This window comes from Chionomys nivalis, chromosome 2 (genome assembly GCF_950005125.1).
Source record: "Chionomys nivalis chromosome 2, mChiNiv1.1, whole genome shotgun sequence".
NCBI classification, from domain to species: Eukaryota; Metazoa; Chordata; class Mammalia; order Rodentia; family Cricetidae; genus Chionomys; species Chionomys nivalis.
Genome location: NC_080087.1, coordinates 134064236 through 134087316, shown reverse-complemented (window position 1 = coordinate 134087316; position 23081 = coordinate 134064236). Strand labels below are relative to the sequence as shown.

Below are 23081 nucleotides of genomic sequence, written 5' to 3'. Positions count from 1 at the left end.
CATGTGTTAACACATTGATGCTTAGATACACAACGTTTGCACACTAGGATCCTACAGACTGAATTTGGGTCACACATAGTTTATATTTTGGACCACAGACCATTGGTTTCAAAGAAAATCTGAACAAAATTTTAAAATCAAAACGTTCTACAAGAGTAGATGAATTTTGCTTTGATTTTTTTCCACAGTGTTCCGGCTGCTGGAAATAACTGGCTCATGTTAACAAAAACTCGCTTGAATTTCTACCACACAGTTTCTACAAAGTTCTTCTGAAACTCTAAATGTTCCGTTCCTCATAGCATGAAATCTGGAAGAGTGTCCTGCCTTTCTCATTGTTCACCTGTGAAAATGTTACAGCTAGTCCACATGTGCTGAACAAAGCTGGCATTGAGGTGTTTTTCTGGGGCAAATGATGGATTTATGCTGCTCTGCCCACATATTCTTGGCGAGCGCCCTTTTGACCACTGGCATGCATTTGTAAAACTGTCTGGGTCTGGAAATAGAGCCTGTGGTTATGGAGTGGGTCCAAGGTAACTGGTCCACACAAGGGAGTCAACCCATGACCTTGACCCCATTACCACAGTGTTCTACCCAGCTGAGCTAAATAATCAAGGGATTGTTTCTTGGTGACCTGATATGATCAGATGGTATATACTAAGGGTTTGCCTGCAGACACGGGGGAGATGTCAGGAAAAGGAGAACTTGAGATAATGGAAAGTTATCAGACTCCCCCATTAGTTACCATGCTACCGTTAGCCCAGTAGGCACTAAATTGGTCTTTGTCATTATAACTAAGTCTATTTCTGTAAAATTGGAGCTTTAAAAAAATTGTTTGGGGAAAAGTGTTCCTTTTCAAGGCTTCAGAATTTCAGTTTAGTAATTGATGGCATATGTACAAACAGTTCTGAAACACAGTTAAGAGAAGGACCGTCGGGCTGAGTCAGGGGATTCAAGTCTTTGTTTGGTCCCGAGTGTCACTGATGGGTCTCTAGACTCTCTGAGCTTTCGAAGGGATTAGATAAATACACTATGATTCCTGCAGCCGTAGGAGATTTTTTTATAACTCCACAAAATTTTGAACCACTAAAAACATTTTTTTGCACACAAATCTCTTATTCTTGAAATTTCAAGTGGAATATTTTCACTGAGGCATATAATTAAATAAACGTGATTTCCAAAGCATCTGTTAAAAAAAATTTATTATTGAGGGGATTGGATAAATAATTAGCAGTTAAGAGCCCTGGCTGCTCTTGCAGAGGACCTGAGTTTGGTTCTTAGAATACACATGATGGTTCCTGAGAGTCTGTAGCCCCAGTTCCAGCAGATCTGACGCCCTCTTTTTGACTTGATAGGCACCCGTCATACACGTAGTATCCAGACATACATGCAGACACTACACTCACACTCATACTGTCACAAAAATAAATCAATTTAAAAGATATTTTTGATATTGGTGCCTACATAAAATCAACGTAATAGGTGTGGTTTACACAGAAACCAACACAGATCCAATACATATGTACATAAATAAACAAATAAGGCATATTTGATGTTGCATGCTGAGTTCCTAATGGCATTTTATATTTTGAATTGCTTATGAAATACCTTAAGCTATTTTGCCTTCTTAGAAAATAGTCATTGTTTTAGATAGACTGGAGATGTCTTTTGGAATAATTACTCATGTGTCTCCTGATTGGGGCATCATAACTGTGGGCCATTTGGAACCACCTCTTCTCATGTTAACCTGATAAATTGAATATGGAACACGTTTGTTCAGAATTCCCCTGCCAAACTGTACATTTTGCTGAATCTTTCTCTGCTCCTTTTTCACTACTACACTCAAATCTTACTTTTACAGAACTGAGATAATGGTTGGATTTATTGTTCTTTTATCCAAACTGAGTCTTCCATCTCTGGATTGACTGGATTAACAAGCACCCAGAGCTCAGTAGGACAGGTCCTAGAGAGAGGTAGGATCAGTGTAAAATGAATGACACCAGCTTAGTCACACTTGAAAAAAAATATATTGGCTTGACTTTCCAAATAACCTTCCAAAATGAAAAGCACAAATACCATGGGCTTCTACAGAATCAAATATGTCTAATGTTTGTGAAAAAGATTAGCTATTGGAAGTCGCTTCAATATTAGGTGGTGAAGTTTAGAAAGACTACAAACATGGGGAAACCAGAAGCATTAAATCTAAAGCCAAACAATACAGGTTGCAGATGCTACGCTTGACAGTTGTCCTTCCAACCCTCGTCTGAGTGGTCCTGACAGCGAGTTCCACCCTGACCATCAAGAGCCATTCAGAAACACAGGCTAAGAGAGTCTCAAATACTCTGCCACCTGTATAAACACACAGGTGGGCAAAAAGATGTAGTTCTTACTGTCATTCCTTTGTGTGATAAGATTACAAACAGATCTGATATTTTAAAATTAACCCCAGAGATAAAAATTTAAGTGGCGAAAAGTAGTTCACATTTTTAAACAGATATGCTGTAATCCATTAGGGATGTTTCAGTCTAGCCCCCAGCTTCCGGTTTACTTAATCACATGCTTTATTGGGCTGGGCATTTCATTACAAATACGTGCCGTCTCCACCACAGCTTTCTTCTGTCATTTCCTGAGCACATAGGCAGCCATTTTGTACTATAAAACATCAGGAATCTGCAGGAATTATCCATCTGTGGTATTGAAGAAAGGAAAAATTAGCCATTGCTACAGGAAGGGGAGGGTCAAGAAAACACACTTACAAAGCACAATAGTAGTTTCACAGTCTAGCGGACTTGCAAATAGAAGACTGATGCTTGCAACAGACTATAAATCAATCTCTGATTCCATTGGCCAGATTGTAAATCATCACCATGCTAAGTCACTAAAGCATTTCCACGCAAAAGCAGGCTTTTGTGATTGTGATTATTTGCAATTCTCTGTGAAGTGCTGGCAAAACGTAGTCAGACATGCAGCTGTCGTTGTTTTCTCGTCCTTGCTATAGATTCTTTTGTGATGATACATGGGTGGAGAGCAGAATTATATCCATTCTCTTATAAAATAGAATCCCTTAGGAAACTTATTCCTATGGGAAGTGATTGTCCTGGGCCCTCTGAACAAAGGGAAACATTATCGATATCTTGATGGGCCTTTAGTCGTTGCCATTCTGGGCCACACTTCCTTCAGCATGGGATCTGGAGAATGCCCACAGTACTTACTGTGCATATTAATAAGTGGACAGTAACTCTATTTGAAATATTCAGTCACTCTTCATATCTTACTCATAGATACCAAATCTCTAAGCTCACAGTGTAAGTATTGAAATTATGGAAATTGAAATTTTGCTTAAAAATGAATGGAGAGGAGCTGGAGAAATGGCTCAGTGGATAAGAGCACTGGCTTTTTTTTTCCCCCAGAGTATCTGGATTAGATCCCTAGCACCCACATAGTGCTTCACAACCATCTGTAACTCTAGTACCAGGGGCTCTGACACTGTCTTCTAGCCTACATGGGATGGTATCCATGGGTACACTGACGTACATGCAGGTTAAACACTCATACACATAAAATAAAATTAAACTTTAAAAAGGAATGGAGAGTCTTGCAGGAAACACAGGTTTGACATGTTTCCTGAGACATGTCACTTTGGATCTAGAAGAGTCAAAATTATCATGGAGAATCTCATTCAGAAATTCCCAATATAAATAGTTTTTTCTCTTAGTTAAGTCACAGTCAGGAATCAATTCTATTTTTTTTTGGCTTAATGAGAAGGTACTTATAAAATATAATAACAGATATTAGTTAACATTAAATCTAACATAAAAATTTTGAAATCATAATCTTTATGTAATTTATAAACTACTAGGGCTTTTTAAAAATTACCCCCTTCTCCCAAAAATCCCTTTCCTGTAAAAGACCAGGGAGTGTGGATTGATAATATTGATAAGGACTATGTGAAGTCTAAAGACAAAGACAAGTCAGACAAAGTAGAGAGCACAGTATCTACCTTGTGCCATTTGTACATACTTGAAACCTAAGTTTAAGGGGACAATAATTGCCAAAATCAGAAACCAAAGGTATTTTGTGAGATAAGTTTGTGAGCTATTTCTGTTGGTGATGTCTCTCGCGGTAATCATCTCTAATAATAGCTTTGGTTTTAAGTTCATGCTGCATTTTGACCTACTGGTTCTGCAAAAAGGGTGTTTGGTCACCATGAGCACAAACTTTGGGTGACTCAGTGCCCCCATTGCACCAAGACAGTCGATTAATAATTGCTTCTGTGAGGTAAGCAACTCTCTCATTCATTTGGTCTTGTTGAGGCTGTAGACGTACATGGTGGCTGTAGCCAGACTGCTGTTATGCCTAAATGAAACTGGGTGGTGAATTGTGGATTCTGAGGATATCGTTGGCACTGAAAGCTTTATGATGGGCTGAGTTAGGAGGAGCCCTTTGATCCCTTTTTAAAATAGAGAATGTAAAGAAGGCATATAGGTATGATCTTCCCAGTAGCCTCACCCCACCTTTCTCTTTGCATGCATTACTAAGGATGAGAGCAGAAACGCTACTCAACCACTTTGCTTTATTTCCTGCACCTCCTAGAGGACCTGGCCAAACACAAAGTACTCCTCGTGTGCTTGGTGAGTGAGAACAACAGAAACATATAAAAGACCTGCCCTGTTCCTTGACTAGCTCGTGTGTGAACTATCAGCAAGAATCTTCCTCATCTCCACACTTCCTCCTTGAATCCATTCTCCATCCAGTCTCAATTAAAGAAAAATATGCCCACACAGGCTTGTCAGCAAAATATTATGACCCCATCAAGACACGGGATAAGAGTTCTAGTGAATGGTGTTTTCTCTGAAAATAACCTCAATTATTCTACCATGTTCAAAATTGCCTTTTCTTCTCAGAAAAAAAAAGTATGTTAAACCAAAGTTAAGGAGAGCTTTCACCTTTTAAGAAAAGTTTCCAACTTAGTCTCTCTTATTAGAAACCAGTGTAATCACTCTTTCCCATTGTCGGAGGCTCTCACCAGCTCTAGCATGCATTAATTACTCAGCTTCCTTTGTATTTATACAATAAAGGTGAGACAAAAAAACCCATATAATTTTAGATTTTTTTAATGGCACAATGGAAAAGTTTTCCACCTCCAGGATGGGGAGGAAAATCTGAAATGTTCTCATTGTCTTTTCAAGGAAAGTTTATATACTAAAAGGAAGAGGAATATGAAAATCCCTGTATGCAGGTTTAGAGTATACAGAGCATCAGACGAGCAAGCTAGAGTTAACACTGCATGCTCTTAATTTTAAACTTCAGATAAATATAATTTCAGCTTTCATCCTACATGGACTAATTCTTTGTCACTCAACTAATTAATTCCATATGCTAGAGAAAAGATGCTAATTTGGGCATCAAAGTGATCATTTTTTTGTTTAATCAGAGTTATAAAGACAAGCTTTGCTCCCATTAGACTAGATCTGGTGCACCATCATTTATTCTTGCTTGGTGCACATGAATGCCAGCGAAAGTCTATCCTGCTTCTCTCGCATCAGAAGATGGAGTGATAGCATTCAGGTTCCCTTTAATATGGTTCTTCACTGACAGGAAACGCACTCGTATGAGTCACTTTGTTCAGACTGTCCATTTGTTCTTTACACTTAGGGTCACTGTCATCTGTTCTTTCTGACAGGAGATCATGGGAAAATCATATGCACGTTAACCCCTGCAATTGGGATTTTGGATCTATTTACATTTGATATAATGCTTGTGGATAAGGTCCCCCAGCTTCCATAAACCTTTCTAAGTAGTCCTCCCAGAATTGGGTTCTTGGCCAGAGTTAGGTTTTCCCAGCCCAGGCAGTTGACTGAGCTGAGCTGATCCCCACAGGCCTCTTTCCGTCTGCAGGATGAACCTATGGTCAGAGGGCAGTGCACTTGAACAGGCCAGGCCTGGGAAGTCTAGTCAGGGTGGGGAACCTCTGGCAGCTGGCAGAGTAAGGTTAAGAATCAGGTAGAATTTGCTCTCAAAACAGTTTTTTTCTTCCTGAGTTTTGTGCTTGCCAAAGGAAGTAGAGGAAATGGAAGGAAGAAAAAGCAAAGTTGCACACATGAGAAGAGACTATTAATGTTGATTGACATCTGACTTCCTGCACATGGGATGTTGTGTCTACTTAATCTTCAGAGGAGCCCGAGAGCAAGTTACAAAGGATGAGAAGGAAGAAGGTGTGCACATACCCCACGTTCACATAAGTAAACATTTAATTTAAAAAAGCCTTTATAACTATTAAGAGAACATTAAAACGCAAAAAAGATCTACTTCTTTAATGATGTTAAATGTATTTCCCAGAAATCCTAAGTGTTTAGCCAGAGTCACCGAGGCTCCTGCCTACTATGTCTTGAAACCAGTAAGAGTGCATGGGAGAATTTATCAGAGTCAGTGTGCTCCTCAGTAGCTTCTTCTTCTGGAAACCAGAAAGGGAGAACAGCTTCAACCCTGGGTGGCAGGGACAGCTAATAAGCTTCAGAAAGTCCCTCTGTGGATCTGAAAATCAGGCCTTATTAGTATCTTTATCTTTTTTGCTCACACATTCATGCTTATTTTCACTTAATTTTAATTTCTGGCCTCCTCATAAATCTTTTTTCTCTTTTATTTAACCCCTAAGTGCTGAGTTAATAACCTAGGAGTCAAGTTTGCATCTGTTACAAAAATGATCAGCAAAGCTGTCTTGTGATTGATGGATCCCTACACTGGTTCCTAGGAACCAGATTCCCCAGGCCCTGATTGCATTGTTTTTAGGAACATTGGTTATTGGTGATACATGTTTGCCTTGCTTCCAGAACCCTTTAGATTTCTTTCTTTAACGTATTCAGTGTTTGCAAACCCATCACCTTTTCTAGCCCCTCAAAATGGGGAAAGCAAACTATCTCAAGGATTCCCAGCTGCTGAATTCAGTAAAAGCCTGGCCTGAGCCTCTACCCAGCAGCTGTCTGATCCACTTAGGCAGCTATAGGGAAAGACCGCCCTGGTTTTTAAGCCTAAAAGTAAACAAGTTATTTGGGATCTGAAGATTCCTTGCTCTGGATGAAAGGTTGCTGTGAAGACCTCCAATCCTCCTACCTCCATACAACAGCCACACCCCAGAAATGAATGACACCTCAGAAAAAAGGAGATGCTAAGGTTAGGCGTGGGATGTAGCCTTAAGGGATTAATAGAATATGGGATTAAAAACGTTTGTTGTTTTAACACTACTTGTCAACCTCTTAGAAACCTAAACTTACCTGGGAGGAATGTCTAAACAACATCCCCAGAATTAGCATTTTAATTTCGAGAGTCCAACTGCCATACTATTTTAAGATTAACAAGAGAGTTCTGTGTGCATGATTGCATGTATGCATGCATTGCGTTCATGTGCATGCCCGTGTGTGTGGTTTGTGAATGTCGCATGCATGCATGCGTGTGTCCCCCAGGGATCCTCATATTTCTTCCTCCCCAATGTGAAGATTACAGGCATGCTCCACCATTTCTACCTGACTATCCATGTAGGTGTTGGGGATCCAAACTCAAATTCTCGTGCTTGAATGGCAAGCACTTTACTAAGGCAACTTTCCAACCCAAGAAAAACCTTGCTTTTCCTTAGCTACTAAAGAATCAACTTAGTCATCTTTTTTACTTTGTGTGATCCTAGAAAAGCAACCCCTACCTAGTTTTGCATTTCATAAACTGGATGTATAGACCTAGACCTAAACCATTATCTTCATGTTCGGAAAAGCATTCTGGGATTAATAGTATTTTATCTTTCTTCTTAAGTGTCACAGGAATTAGTGCTATACCATAGACTGCTTTCCATTGCTACAACAAAACTCTCAAGGCTAGATAATTTCTACAGAAATAAAGTGTATTTAGATTACAGTTTTTTGGAGAAGCAAAGACATGTCATGGCATTCTCTTGGCCTTGTACTGTGTCAAATCATGGCAGAAAAGGGGAAATGAGAAGTGTGTGGTTCTGAGGAGAAGGAGGGAGCAGAGACAGACCCTCGTCTGTGACAGTCTATTCTCACGGTAGTGTGGTCAATCTGATGAGACCCATCTTACTCTCAAGAGACCTAGTAAGCTAGACTCTTAAAAAAGACACTAGTCTGTTTGTGAGATGGTGCCCCAATTGCCTTACACTAGGCACAGCACCTCTGAAAGATCCCATCAACTGTCAACACTAACACAGTAGGAACTGAGTTCCAGAATCTGAACCTTTGTGGAACAAACCATGTCCATTCCATAACACCATCACAGTGGTATACATGGGAAGCTAAAAAAAAAAAAAAAAAAAAAAAAAAATCCAATATTATTTTAAATCAAGATTGCCTTGTAACAAACAAAAGAATGAATCTATTCATTATTCTTTCCATAATATTAACATAAAAGTAGGTACTTTGCCTCCTAGGTAGCCAAAACAATGGAGTGGGGTACTAATTGGTCAATTTTCACTGAATTTATATCAGATTCATTAGCTCTCCAGTACAATGGGACCTGTATGAGCTAAATGAGCTAAGACCTTTGTGACATAAATTTTCAAGAGAAGCAATAGCTGAAGATCACAGCTATATGTGAGGTTATGATGCAGGGGTTGTTCAGCAGCATGCGAATGTGCTAATGTAGAGCCCAGTTTGGAATAAATCAGACAACAGAAACCTTTATGAGTGGATCTCAGAATAGACTATGGAAATAGTAGTCAAAGGCTTCTGAACTTCTCTGCCTCCATGCTTAGCTTGAGTTTTTTCAAACTCTATAATTTATAAAATGATGAGGAAATATCATGCATAGTTTGTAAAATAGCTACTTATGGGGTAGAAGAACCATTATCCAAATTCAGAAAACATAATGACTGTGAAGTTTGTGTTTTTAAACAGCTGACATTGATCCTTGAGTTTCTAATTTTAATATCGTGGATGCTCAGCTTCTCTAACCTTTGCTAAGGCATCGTTTGTGCTCATAGATATCTCCTGTTGCAGCAGGAGAAATGAATACTGTCCAGCTCCCTTTGACTTAGGACAAGAGCATCTGAACATTGTTCTTGCCTAACTTTTCCAGTCCTTCATAAGGCATTATTTAGTAGTGCCAGCATTAATTGTGGAACTACATACACCCAATGAGCTCTAAAAGAAAAAGTTTAGGCAGAAGTTGGCAGAATTAACACATGAATTAAATGAGAGAGGAGATATGGGAAATATCAGGACTATAGCCACGCCTACTATGTAAACAATCCTTTCCTCAAGGTGTACAGAGTCTTGGAAGAGTTTGAAAATCTCTATTATTTAGAAGAGCTAGAAACAGAGATAACTGCCAAAAATTTACATTGAAATATTCACCCTACAGGAAACAAGGTACTCAGGTGTAGTAGAAGGCCATTCGTTTGTTCCTGGCTACCCAGACCCAAAATAATCACTCAGAAACTATATTATTCAAATTATTGCTTGGCCTATTAGCTCTCCATTCTTTTTAGATAACTCTTACATCTTAATTTAACCCATTTCTATTAGTCAGCGTATCGCCATGTGGCTGTGGCTTACCGGCAAGGTTCCAGCATGTCTGCTTCCAGTGGTGACTACTTGGCATCTCCTTCTCTACCTTCTTTCTTCCAGCATTCAGTTTAGTTTTCCCCACCTAGATCTATTGTACCCTATCACAGCCCAAGGCAGATTCTTTATTCATTAACCAATAAAAGCAACATATATACAGAAGGACCTCTCACACCTCCCGGGGTTGTTGAGTGAGTTGTATTGAGAAAGGATAGCTGTATACCTGACAGTTGATATTGGTTCATAGGTTCACTCCCTTTGCAAAGTAGAAGGCATGCCCAATCTGTGATCATAGACAACATACGGACCAGGATGGCTATGAATGAGCCCCAATCATAAGCATCATGTCACAGTGTTAGAGGTCAAGCCATCCTGGGTGTGATGTGTAGTGGATACTCACTCATGAATGGAGGAGTGGATGTATGGTTGTAGCATTACCACATTCTACTTTGCCATATGCATTTTTTGGAGGTTCTTAACCCAAAATAGCAAAATAGCAGTATTACTTAGGTCTAGTCCTGGTGTTTTCCTATTACTTGCTGAGGTTTTGCTCGACCATGCACAAGTTTACCATTGATCATTTAAACCCCCCAATAATTTATATTTTATGAGCTAAAAATCCATTTCTCTCATACATACTCTGTCATATTAACTGATAAGTCATCTACGAACACTTCTGCCTACTTATTCTTAACTATGATCAGATCAATTTCTTCCAACTGCTGTTTTTTGAGACTCCTCCGTTTGAAGCCTCATATTTCCATGGCAACTGTATATTTCTGTTGCCCCCCCCTCCTTGCCAAGAATTTCTATTCTCCTGTACTAATGCTCACAACAGAATTGCTCATGACAGAAAAAGTGTGGACATGCCCACATGGCCATTGATAGTTGAGTGGATAAATCAAATATAGCATGTGAATATTATTTGACCTTTGTTTATTTTTAAGTACCTTTATTACATTTATGTATTTGTTTAGGTGTATAAGTTTTTGGCACCCACATATGTGTAAGTCAGAGAACAAATTATGGGAGTCAGGAGTCTTCTTCTGCCATGTAAGTCCCAGGTATTGAACTCAGGTTGTCAAACTTTGTGGCAAGAATCTTTACTAGCTGAGTCATTTCACCAGCCCTGTTTGGCGTTTAAAAGGTGTGGGATACTTTTGTATTGTACAACACAGATGAGCCTTGAGGAACTTATGCAAACTGAACTAAGACATACACAAAAGGACAATTTATAACACAAGTCTGCTTCTATGTAATACCTAAAATTGAGTCATGTTCATAAAAACAATATAAAATGGTCACCACCAACTGGAAGAAAGAATGGAGCTATGCCATTCTTGAGTAGAGAATTTCACTTGGAATAGTGAAAAATTGTAGGAAGGATAGGGAATATTTGCACAACAAAATGATTGTCGTTGGTGGCACCGAATCATGTATTTCAAAACAGATGAGGTAAGACACCACATTTTGTCAAAAGTAAAAAGAAAATAAGAAAGGAAAACAATAAATAAAAATTCTATTCCCTTCTTTGCTCCGTCTTTAACTTACTCTTCCTCTGTTTTTTTTTTCTTTTTTTTGTTTTTTGTTTTTGTTTTGTTTTGTTTTTCTATAACCTGCTGCCTTACTCTGGCCATCTCTGGATAGGCTCTCAGCTCTATAACCTGCTGCCTTACTCTGGTGACCTCGCCCACCAGGTTTGAGCTTGCAACTTTTCACTGTGCATTGCCCAGGCTGGGAAGACTGCCAGCCTCCACCTCATTGGGCTGCTGGATCTCATTCCCATCTGTCGCCACACTCACCCCATTGCAGTCGTCTCGCATACTTTTGCAAGCACACTTTCCAGATATTCTTCTTTAATCTGTTTTTCTTTTAATTCTTTCATCTGTCTCCTTCCGCTGTAAATCCTTTAGATGAAACAGTTTTGCAGAGGTGGTACTGCGGCTAGTACTGGGACTGTTTGCTTAGGTTTCTTGGAAGTGTTCCCAAGTCATGTTTAGGGTAGCAGTAGGGCTCAACAAGTAAAGTGCTTGCCACTGTGCCTGAAGGCGTGAGTTTAATTCCAAGATCCTCTGTGGGAGAGAGAGAATCAGCTCCCACACCTTGTCCTCTCACTTCTGCGGGCACACCCTACACATAAAGATTCAGGTCTTCACTCCCTCTTCACCGGCTAACAAGCACATAATTGTCTTCTCTCAGAGGCCACTGTTCTAGCCTAGCCACAGGCCTCCCTGTCTCTCCACAGTCATCCCAAAACAACCTGTTGATGTTTTGCTGTTTTCTTGATGCTTTTCGGCTCTCCAGCCACAGTGATCTTTAGAAAACACCTCTCACCCTCTGTCACCTCTGCTCAGAAGGATATGGTTACTCCTGTTTTCCCTCCGCCACCTCTCTCAATCCATTTTCTCACTAGTGTCTGTCCCCATTGTTACTAACGAATGCCCTTCCCTGGCTCCAGCGCTCCACTCCAGACTCCTCTCAGACTTTCAGCCCTTGCTTTTCTACCCGCATCTCATGAAAGTGCCCCTCACTTCAGCCACACTTTTTACTGACTGGAAAATATGCCGTCTCCAGCTCATCATCTCTGTGTGTGCTGCTTCCACCACATACAAAACTTCCCACCGAGTCACCTGCTAGACCTCTTGAATGCACTGTCTTAGTTAGGGTTACTGCTGCTGGGAAGAGACATGACCATGGCAAATTTATGAAAGAAAATATTTACTTTTGGTGGCTTGCTTACAGTTCAGAAGTTTAGTTCATTATTGTCATGGCAGGAAACAAGGAAGCATGCAAGTAGACATGAGAACTCTCAGCTACTTCTCCAGCTGAGAGTAGCCTGACTCTTAGACAACAGGAAATGATCTAAAATATTGAATATAAGATGTCCATATAGTGAGCATATATGAGACCTCAAAACCTGCTTTCACAGCGACACACTTCCTCCAACAAGACCACACCTCCTAATAGTGTCACTCCCTTTGGGGACCCTTGTCTTTGTCCATTTTCAGGTAAGCATCATTTTTGCACTAGACATGTTTTAGTTGCTGAAGTCCCTGTCATCATTCTTCCTAACAACTTTCACAGTTTGCTACTATGCAGTTGTGCTTGCTGATGACCGTCTTCTCCCTGAGAGTGTAAACTCCATGTTTATTATAATGTCTGACACACAGTAGGTGCTGAAAAATACTTCTTAAAGAATAAGTGAAATGCAGGAAGGTAGAAAGGGGAAGGAAAAAAGGAAGGAGGAGGGGGAGGAAGAAAGAGACAAAAGGAGGGACAGAAGTTTCCCACAAAGGTGTTTCAAGTAACCGCTGTGGAAATGAACAGGGTCTGGTGTTTTAAGCAAACTTATTCGCGAAAATGTAAACTTTCACAAAGAATATGTTGAAAGGTGATTGTTCCATTTTACAAAAAGATCCATCATGGGATTCTGTACACAGACTACCTAGGTGCATGTAAAATAAAATGTTATTGATAGAACCATATGTATGCTCAGGACTTCTCAGCGCAGATCTTAAAGCCAGGCTAACCCAGAAGCAGTTTCTTAAGGCACCTGACCCAGAGTCACCAGTCCTCACATTTCACAGAGAACAGAGCAGCCTGGAATGTGAAGGCTGTCCCAAATCTCTCACGTGAAAAACAATGGTCACAGCCAGCCAAAGGCCTCATGACTTTTCTCACATGAGTGGTTAATGGGGAGATTAACATCCCAAACTCTCCTTTCTGGGTCTTGGGTAAGTAAGGATGCTGTGGAATGACTTCCCAGAGGGATGCTAAGGAAAGGAAATAGCAAACGGATGCTTCCCTCCCCACCACTCAAGCCCTGCCCATCCCTCTGCCACTGAAGATGAAGAAGTCATCTGACTGCAAAGCTGGGGAGAGAAGCCAGTGTGATCGTAGATAAAAATACAGCTCACTTCCGTGGGGTTGGGGTCACTTTAACAAAGCAAGGCCCTCTCCATGACCATTATGCCCTAATTTTGTTCTCAACCCCCCAGACTCTATGAAACAGTGTGATCTGTAAATTTCACTCTAGCAAGAGAAGTTTTGCAGCTATGTCTGCCACTCTTATTGGGTAGAAAACTTAAAGAGAATGGACTTTAAATGAAATATTTATAATCGTTGTGGAAATGAATGATTTAATGAAAAGTTCTTGATAAAAAGAAAATACTTTGCAGAAGTTAAAACTAACAGCCAAGCAAGCTACTTTTGAACTGCAACTCAGGTGAAATAGTTTAGATACCAAAGGAAAACTATGCCTGGGCTGTGGGGAGAACCGTGACGGCAAACAGAGTCTAGGTTACTTTTAACCTTCAAACATAAGGCTACTCTTATGTCTGAAAAATCCAAAACCTCCAAATTTTTAATAAAATGCAGGATATGGAGGAGGGGAGCAAGCTTGTGGTTTGGCTACACTGTGTTCCCATCAATTTCCAAGGCATCTTTCCTACCCTGGCCCGCCAATGTTTTGAATTTTCTGTCCAAATGTTGTTATATTCAATGGCATCTTGGGAGAAGAATTCTTTATCTAAGTGATATACGAAGGTGCTAACTTCTCCTGTGAATGTATTTAGAATAAGAATGATCTCTAAGCTGCTTCTGAGTACACCGTAGAAAGCTACAGAATATATTTATGGAAATTTTATTTAGATATCTCCTGCACTGTAGGTTATAGTGAGGTCTTGAATATATCAGCAAATCTGAATTATATTTGAAAGTTGATGTTCTTCTATTTTTGTCTGCATTTTTTCTTGTTTTCCTAGCTGCTTCTATAAATGATAACAGGTCATATCTTCAGTGACGAGCAGGAATTGTTCCAGAAGTGGAGGCAGAATAGAAAGACGGAGGAGGAATGAAAGTGCAGAGAGCGGGCGTGAGCAGAGCCTGGGGCCACAAACAGGACATCGTGGAAGAAGGAGCAGAAAGATCTTAAGAGCCACAGGGGTGGGGAGGACTGGAGCAAGACGGCATCTTGTGGTCAGGCATGACCCCTGAGCTCACGAATGCCCGGCAGTTGTGCTTGCCTGAGTAAGAAAGACCCGAGTAAGATCAAGACAATCAGTATTCTAGTAGAAAGGGAAAAGGGGTGTGTGAGCCCTCACCCCTAAGTGAGGGTCTGAACCCATGGACAGTTGTTAGCTTCTAGGGGAGACAGTTTTCTCTAAGATCATGGCTCCCGGTTGGTAGTATGTATGTGTGGACACAGGACCTTAAGCTAAGTAATGAAGCTAAGGGCGACAGTTGACCAATGTCCCAGGAAAGACTGAGCACAGCAAGAAAATTGTCGTAGTAGACAAGGGTGGATGAGGGGGGATGCGAGAAAAGACTTGTTAACTGAAACTGTAGGTTGAAGAGAAGTCAAGACTGGGAAGCCTTCTGCGGTCTGGGCCATGCTAACAGCAGGCTTTTCTGAGCCTTGAGCCTCCTGGGTGTGATGCTCAGAGTGGCCGTTTGTTAGCGCCGCTTCCATGACCAGAAACACAACCCAAAGAGGAACTTCAAAGGAGATATACACAAGAGATCATTCTGTGATTTGTTTTTAAATTGTGATTCTAGTTGGAGATGGATAAGACCATCTTCAAATCTTATAACACATCTTCACATAAAGAGACTCTAGTTTCTGTCACAACGAAGGGGAAGAAAGCTAGCTTAAGCAGAGCTAGTGTGGAAGCACGCCCAGCTTTCAAATAGGTAGGTAAGTGGATGGATGGGTTGATGGATGGGTGAAAGGATGCATGGATGGAAGGATGGATGAACAGATGGACAAACAGATAATCAATATAATATATTAGAGCTAACACACATAGCTTAAATTCACTATTTAATTTAAAAGGACTAGATATTTAAAGGTAAAAGGATTTAAGGAGAATCTGCCTACACTGCAGAACCTGCACCATGGAGTGCCTTTCTCCTTATTCATCCACGGTGACTGTCGCGTGATGGATAGGTCCTACTTGTATTTCAGCCATAGCTGCCTTTCATTTCAGATTTTCCTACACATGCTGAGGAAACGCGATGTCCTTGTAATGTGCCACCATTGCTGCTTTGTGCATTTAGCTACTGATGTGACAGATGTGCTAATCACATTACCTAGAGCAGCTTGGGAACCGGGGGCACTGCTGTAGAGTAACTGTGACCTGGAAGAAAGAGAAGAGCACACAGTGTAGACAAGTTCTAATCCCAGGCCTGGACAGAACCAATGAGAAGTGTGTATCCACTTCAGAAACACTCCCTCCTGTTTCCCCCAGGGCTTTTGAGTCTTCCTTGATAAAAGGAAAGTGTTTAACTGAATATTCAGTAAGTTCCCTTGTTTCCTGTAATTATATAATCTCGTGTATTTTACCTTAAAATGGCAACGGACTGAAGTTCTGGAGGGTCTCATTAGAAAACTGTTCAGTTTTTAGTTACATATGAATGATAATCATTCTGTGTTTTAATTCTTCATTGAATTAATAGTCAGAATTGTTCACCTGTAATGACATAATGCTATGCTTGATACAAAATATGTTAATGAAAAGAAGGAAAGAGAGGAGAGAAAAAAGAAAACACAGCAACTGTGTTATTTTCCTGCTTCTGTAATCTGATTTTACTTAAGTTTCATGCCTACTGTTGTTGTGTTATTTAGAATAAAGAATTACAGCTGCATGAGCTCATGTCATACATACCTTACATTTGCCAAGGAAAAAGTGTGAGTTATTAACTTTGTTCTTCCCCTCCAGATTTGGAAAGAAGAAAGATGATAAGGGTGGAAAGGTGGAACAGAAAGGTACCCAGAAGCCTGGGAACCTGGGAGAAGAAGAGCTGGAAAAAATGAAAGAGGAGACGGGAAGGTGAGCAGATGACCGTGCCCCCCCTTTGTCCGCTACAGAACCTGTGTTTGAGTCAGTAACTCCCAGGAACCAACAGGAGCATAGCAGAGGGCTGTGCCTTCCTGGCAGAGCCACCGCCCAGGGAATCTTTATCACATTCATAAGAAGAAATCGGCTGTGTTTTCGTTTTATCAGTACCTACAGTCCCAAACTATGCTGCTCCCGTTCTGACTCCATCAGTGCTTGTTTTCCCATGGCTTAAAGAATGATTTTTCTCCCTGCTAATCCAAAGGTCGTTTTGATATTGATGTTTAGAGCTCTCACGTTCCCCTAGTCTGTTCCTCGTTTTTTGACAGCCTGCTGTATGCCTTTCTTAATTATATTCTGCTAACTCCCTTTAGGTCGTGTAATTTGAGAAGTCCTCCATTTTTCAAAAGCTACAGTCTTTTACTAGGCTATCAGCAGGCTGAAAAGCATGCTGCCCGTCTGTTAAAGGGCCGGTTTCATATCCAGCAGTAATGACAGTTTGCGAGGGCCAAATTCTCGTACTTGAAGAGCGTCGTGTTCTGTTGGACAAGAGGTCCTTCACTCATCTTTGAAGTTAATTCTGGCACTTCTCCCAAGTAGTTGTGTAAACATCTGACTTTACAACATGCAATTGAATATTCATATAGTTTTGCAATTCTCTGCCTTCCAAACAAAATAAAGCTCGGAAAAATACTAAGATAAGGCAGAGCTGGATCTAATGGTACATATGTGTGATTACTCAGGAAAAGTCAAATGTATCCAGTTTTTCGCTGGCTTATTAGCTAAATTTATCCTCATGGTTTTTAAGAGTCCATTCTTATATTTTGTCTCCATAGTGGACACACTAAGAGAACCACATCTATCCACTGTGTTTTCTTGCACACCGTAGTCTGAAGTATATCCTGTTAACCTTTAACCCCATCTTGCAGTCAATTTCCATTGAGAAGACTGACTTTACCAATAAGGAGGCGGGGGAGAAGCTATTTAGTCCTCTCTCATTTTTGAGAAGCTGATAAGCCCTGACTCCAGGGTCACTAGAGCAGTTAAACGGAAATCAAGAGCTCTGCATTGTAGTTGACCAGTCACCTGACAGAGCTCCCCTAAAGACAGGAAAAGTGTCCCATCAGAGCCCAGGCTTCAGTCATCCTGGACTGGACTGGAATTCAGGGACAGACCTAATGCAGCACTGCAGAGACATGTGCACTGGGGGCCTGCATCATAGGTATTTCTGCTCCCCCCACCCCCGACTTCATTTACTGAGACTGTGTCCCGCGCCTCATCTTCGGGAATAGGAATTGTTTGCTAGAATGCAGAGTGGACATTTTTTGCAGTTCAGTGCTTGCTTGAAATGGGAGTAAAAATCTCCCAGTGGCGGGTGGACTGCGTGCCAGCTAGAAAATTGATAACTCATAAAATAAGGTGAGCTGTCTTTAAGCAGGAGTTCATTTCCTTTCTAGTTTTGCCTTTGGATGCAGGTGCCTGAGGGAGTTTTGTTCTTAGAAGCAAAGCTGTAAATTTGCCTCTGCTGACTGTACGGACTTCAGGACCAATATTCTTAAAATATGTCTGGTGAAAATATTGAGAAAGAACTGTACTATTAGCCTGCACCTAAGTCACCTCCCACACATGGACACATTAAACAGATCCAGTACAGGTTTCCTACCGACAACATGGCCTCAGGAGGGCACGGAGCAAGTTGAAGGAGCTGATTTTAGGGTTGGGTGCTGTGGAATCAGTGACCAAGGAGTTTTAACACTCAGTGGTTGAGGACCATGGGGGACCATGAGGAGCATGGAACATGGCGGTTAAGGCTGAGCATGTGGCGCTGCTCACAGCCCCGCAGTGCCGCTCCTTGGCTGTCCATCATTCAAAGGAAACCAGTTTACCGCTCTACAGATCTCAGCAAGTGTACTACTCTTTGTGGATAGTTGCTACAGAGAAAAGATGAAAATAGAAAATAATGATAAATGCTCTTATCGTCCTTTTCTTCAATATAATCAATATCTGTTTCTTTGAAATGAGTCAAGTTATCTTATTGCTTACTAATTCTGTCATAGTTCTCCCGGGTAATAGTTTTCCATTAACCCTTTTCAAAGTGTTTAAAGCCCTTAAATAAAATACATACTGTATAGCATTGGGGGTAGCCAATTATCAGAATCAGTTTTTAAACCTCAAGAATTTTTTGAGCTGCTTTGGCCATTGGTTCTTTGAAATGGATAGACAGCTATAAGAAAATGCTTTTAAAGTGGATTTATTTTTGAGAAGCCACATTACCAATACACCAATAAAAGTCTAAATCAACTTCCTTCTTTGCACAACCAAGAAGAAATTGCCAAAAATGGAGGTGGAAAAAAAAGAATTTAAATTGAACCATGAAACAGTCTATAGACCACCTGTGTCTGAATGAATTGCTAAAAGAGATTGGTAAAGATAACTATCCCTGAGCCCCACCCAACACTGGAGAACCCAAATTTGGAGAGTTGCAGTCCAGGAATCGTTGTTTACTTGATAGATAAATCTGAAGTGACTCCTCAGCTTTTTGAAATCCATGAAACGCTGGCTTGGAGGAATAGGATGCAGCTGGGGCATCAAGCCTTATTTTATGAAAAATGATACATAGGATAGTTGTGGAATATTAGTTTAAAACATGTTACATTCACTTATGCTGTGGAATATTTGTTTAATGATGCAAAGATGTGTTGCATTCTTTTATTTTGCATTTGTTTAACACTGTAAAGCTGTGTGATTTGGTCTAATAAAGAGCTGAATGGTCGGTCAAGAGCTAGGCAGGAGAGAAAAATGGGTGGGGCTGACAGCCAGAGAGAATAAATAGGAGGAACATCTAGGCACCAGCATAAGGAGAGAGAAAAGGAGAGGAGAATGCCAGGAACCAGCCACCCAGCCACAGAGCCGGCAACAGAGTAATAAGGAAAGAAAGATATATAACGTATAAACGTAAAAAACGTATAAAAGAATAAATAAAGAGAAATGGGATAACTTAAGTTAGAAACGCTGGCTAGAAACAAGCAAAGCTAGTGCTGGTCATTCATAAGTAAGGCTGTGTCTTCGTGTATTTATTTGGGAGTTGGATGGTGGGGCCCAAAGAGTAAAAATACCAACTACGCAGAATTTTTCCCTAAGAAGACTACAAATACTATCACCTTCCTTCATGTGCTTCTCCAAAGCATCCTACCTAATGTGCTCTCCCATGGACCTGTGAAAGCCTTTCTCAGCATACCTGGGCCAGTATGAGTCATTCTCTAGAGCACCTAACCTCCCTAACACTACAACACTTTAACATAGGTCCTCATCTTCTGGTGTCTCCCCAACCATAAAATTATTTTTAATGCTACTTTATAACTGTAATTTTGCTACTCTTATGGATCATAGTATGAACATCTGTGTTTTCCGATGGTCTTAGGTGACCTGTGAGAAAATCATTTGCTCCCCCCACCAGGGGGTTGTGATCCACATGTTGAGAAACGCTACTCTAGAATTAACACCCCATACCACAGGGGTAGGAAAAGCTCAACAGCTCATGAAGAACATTTTGGAAGCATAAAAATATAAGGATTATTATTAAAGTTACAAATAATTATATCACAATCCCATAGCCATTGTTAATATTTTTATAATGTTTTCTTTGCCTACTTATCATTTGGAAACTTGCTGTCCACACTGCATAGGTTTACAGTTTTATTTTCCCACATGCTGTCCATGAGGCATAGGTAGCATTGTTATATTTTTACATCATTACATCATTATATTCCAAATGCTTTCCCATTCTCTTCATGTTTTTAAAACATTCCATTTTGATCACTGCTGAATAGTCTGTGTGGATAGCATAATAAATTATTTATCTTCCATTGTCAATTATTCTACATACATTTTTTTGATTGTTCCAGATAGCACTTTGATGAGCATCCTGGTACAAAGTCCTTATAGCATACCTCAAAACACAAATTTCTTGTGGAATTCTTCTTGTTGTATCTTTGCCCAAGTATTTATCAAACTTTTGTTGTAAATATCAGGATTATATTATTCCCCTTCTTTCATTTGTAAGGTTATTTTATTATTCATATCTTTTTTATAAATTACCTACATATCTAGTTCCTGATATAGGAATGATTAGTGTGTGTGAATACTTGACTCTACCATGAAAATGTTAGCAAAACCACATAATAACTAGATTAGTTCATAGAAACACAGGGTCTTGAATGTTGATTCTCAATAGGCAGAGGCCTCTGCACAGCCAAGGAAGGTTGGTATGTGTAGAGACATTTCTGATGTCATTACTACAAAAGGATAAGGACCAGGAGGTTTCACTGCCTTTTACTAGGTAGAAATCCCTAAACTTCCTGCAATGCATGACTTCAGTCCTCCACAGGAGAGACTTATCCAATCCAAATGTCAATAGTGCAGGGTTGAGAACCTTTCTAACCCCAAGGCTGATTCACCATATAAGGGAAACTTCCTGGATGTCAGAAACTGTATCACCTCATAGCATCCTGTGATTAATGCAGAGAAATACTGTTTGCCAGATGATGTGACTCTAGCAGATTGGTTAGTTGTGTGAGAAATTGTGCCTTGTGGATATTGCTAATGAACATTCCTTATATATGAGTGTGCAAAAAATAGTTTTTCTTGAAGATGTATTTTAATGCTGGCCTGCTGAGTACTAATATTAGTGATGTGGCCTGTTGATCAGCCATGAATTCCAAGGCACTGAAGAGGTTGCCGTTGACAGTGTATATGATGACAGAGGCATCTGGAAGAACGGAGAGAATCAAACAGAAAAAGTTAATAGGAATAAATGTAAAGTCTTACATTTGGGCCCAGAAATGAGCCGTACAAACACAGGATACGGAAGGTTTGACTTAATACCAAATATATGAAAAATGTGCCTGATGGTTTTAGTTGAGGGTGAGTGTAGCATGAGTCAACATGGGGATGGCCTGCCAAAAGCTTAATCCGTCCTAGGCTGCATTACGGGAAGTCCACGTACAAAATGAAGAAACAGTAATTTCTGTTTTGCACGGCTCAGATCACACCTGGTCTAGCTGAGTCTGTCACATGTAGAGTGGGAAACTCTACAATCTATGAAAAACACTAAAGGACCTGGAGAGACATAGTCAGGACTTTACCTGGTGTTGTGTGTTTAAATAGCTGTCAGATACAAGAGAGAATATATTTATTTACAGCACCACTTTCATCCTATTCTCCTTTGCCTCTCATCAATATGTTATTTACTTGAAGATACTAGTAGAGCATTATAAAAGAGAAACACCCCAAGCATTAAAATGTATTATGAAACAGTGAGTTTGTTGATACTTGAAATGTCTAATAAGAAGTCAATGACTAGATTTAGTTTGTCAGGTAAATATTAGAATTTTATTAACTTCAATCACTGATGTATTCCTTCCATGTCTTAATTATATGCATACATATTCAAATAAATAAAATATTAGTTCTTGCAAATGAAATACATTAAGTCATATACCAACTAAAATAATCACAAGCATCATTAATACTAAATTTTTCCTTAGATGATCTCTAGGGTCTTTTCCAGATGTTAGACTCTGAGAAAAAATCCAGAGGAATCCACATTGAATTTCTAAAGCAAACTCTCCTGAAGTTGCCAAGGCAGTGACTTATAGAGTGTACATAACACTCTTCTTGGGGTGTGCAAGGCCAAGTTTCTCACTCAAAATTGTGTAGTGGGATTTTCTCATCCCCTCTCCGATTTCCTGAGTTTATGATATGTCTCCTCTTGACCCAAGTCAAACGATCCATGGCAACAAAGCCCTGCATTAAATAAGCTCATCATTTTTGTTCATGCCTCAGTGAAATGGGCCGTAATAAAACATCAGTTCTAAAGGTCTTTATTCCCTGCTAGATGATGAACTCAGTATTATATGCAAAGATTATTTGTCCTGACTAAATTAAATTAGCATTTTCCACACATTCAGATTATGTAAATTAGTATCACGAACTGACAGCAAGATTGTTTTAAACATGTCATTAATTTTAGTTGTTTAATTCTAAGAACTGAGTTTGTAATCTTTTCTAAAGTATGATTTTTTTGCATCTTAGAACTATAATGTACTAAATATTTGTCTTCTTAGTACTGTCTCAAGACAGGTAGAAAAAACACACACACATACACCCCACTCCCTATTTCTTTAGGATTGTTGTATTGACTAGCATATATCCACTGACACCAAAGACTCTTTTCCATTAAACCCCCGTATTACTGACCCAGAAATAAAAATTCTCTAAATGCAGCCTCTTACTGAAAATGAAAAATAAAAAGTTAAAAGCATAAAACATATTCACATCTCCCAAGACCCTCTATCCAACTTACGTCTTGTCAGGATTTGCTTTGCAGGGTGCTCATTTGTCACATCAATTAAACATCAGCTGTGTAAGTCGCTTAGAATCTGAGCAGATAAATGAAGAGACTAGGGGGCGACAGTGTGTCCAGCTTCGGCACCGAGAAGCCTAAAAACATATGGGTCTTATTCTCAACAACAGACCTGGACAGAATGCCAGTAAGAGTGAAGCGAAGATTGAGGAAAATTAATCGGTCTCGGTGTCTGAATTCAAGGTTCTTGGTTTTCTTTCCCTTCAGGACGCCTTCCAAGAACTGCAAAGGCTTCTCCCTCACCTTATCTGCTGGGCT

At 40.0% G+C, this 23081-nt stretch overlaps 1 protein-coding gene across 1 annotated transcript in view; it reads left to right on the top strand.

Annotated features, from left to right (window-relative positions):
- Pard3b (par-3 family cell polarity regulator beta) overlaps window positions 1-23081 on the top strand; it is a 1010698-nt gene that overhangs the window by 786257 nt on the left and 201360 nt on the right. Inside the window, exon 19 of the mRNA XM_057761958.1 lies at window positions 16283-16393. Coding sequence (XP_057617941.1) covers window positions 16283-16393 — 111 coding nt within the window. The remainder of the gene's footprint in view (window positions 1-16282; window positions 16394-23081) is intronic.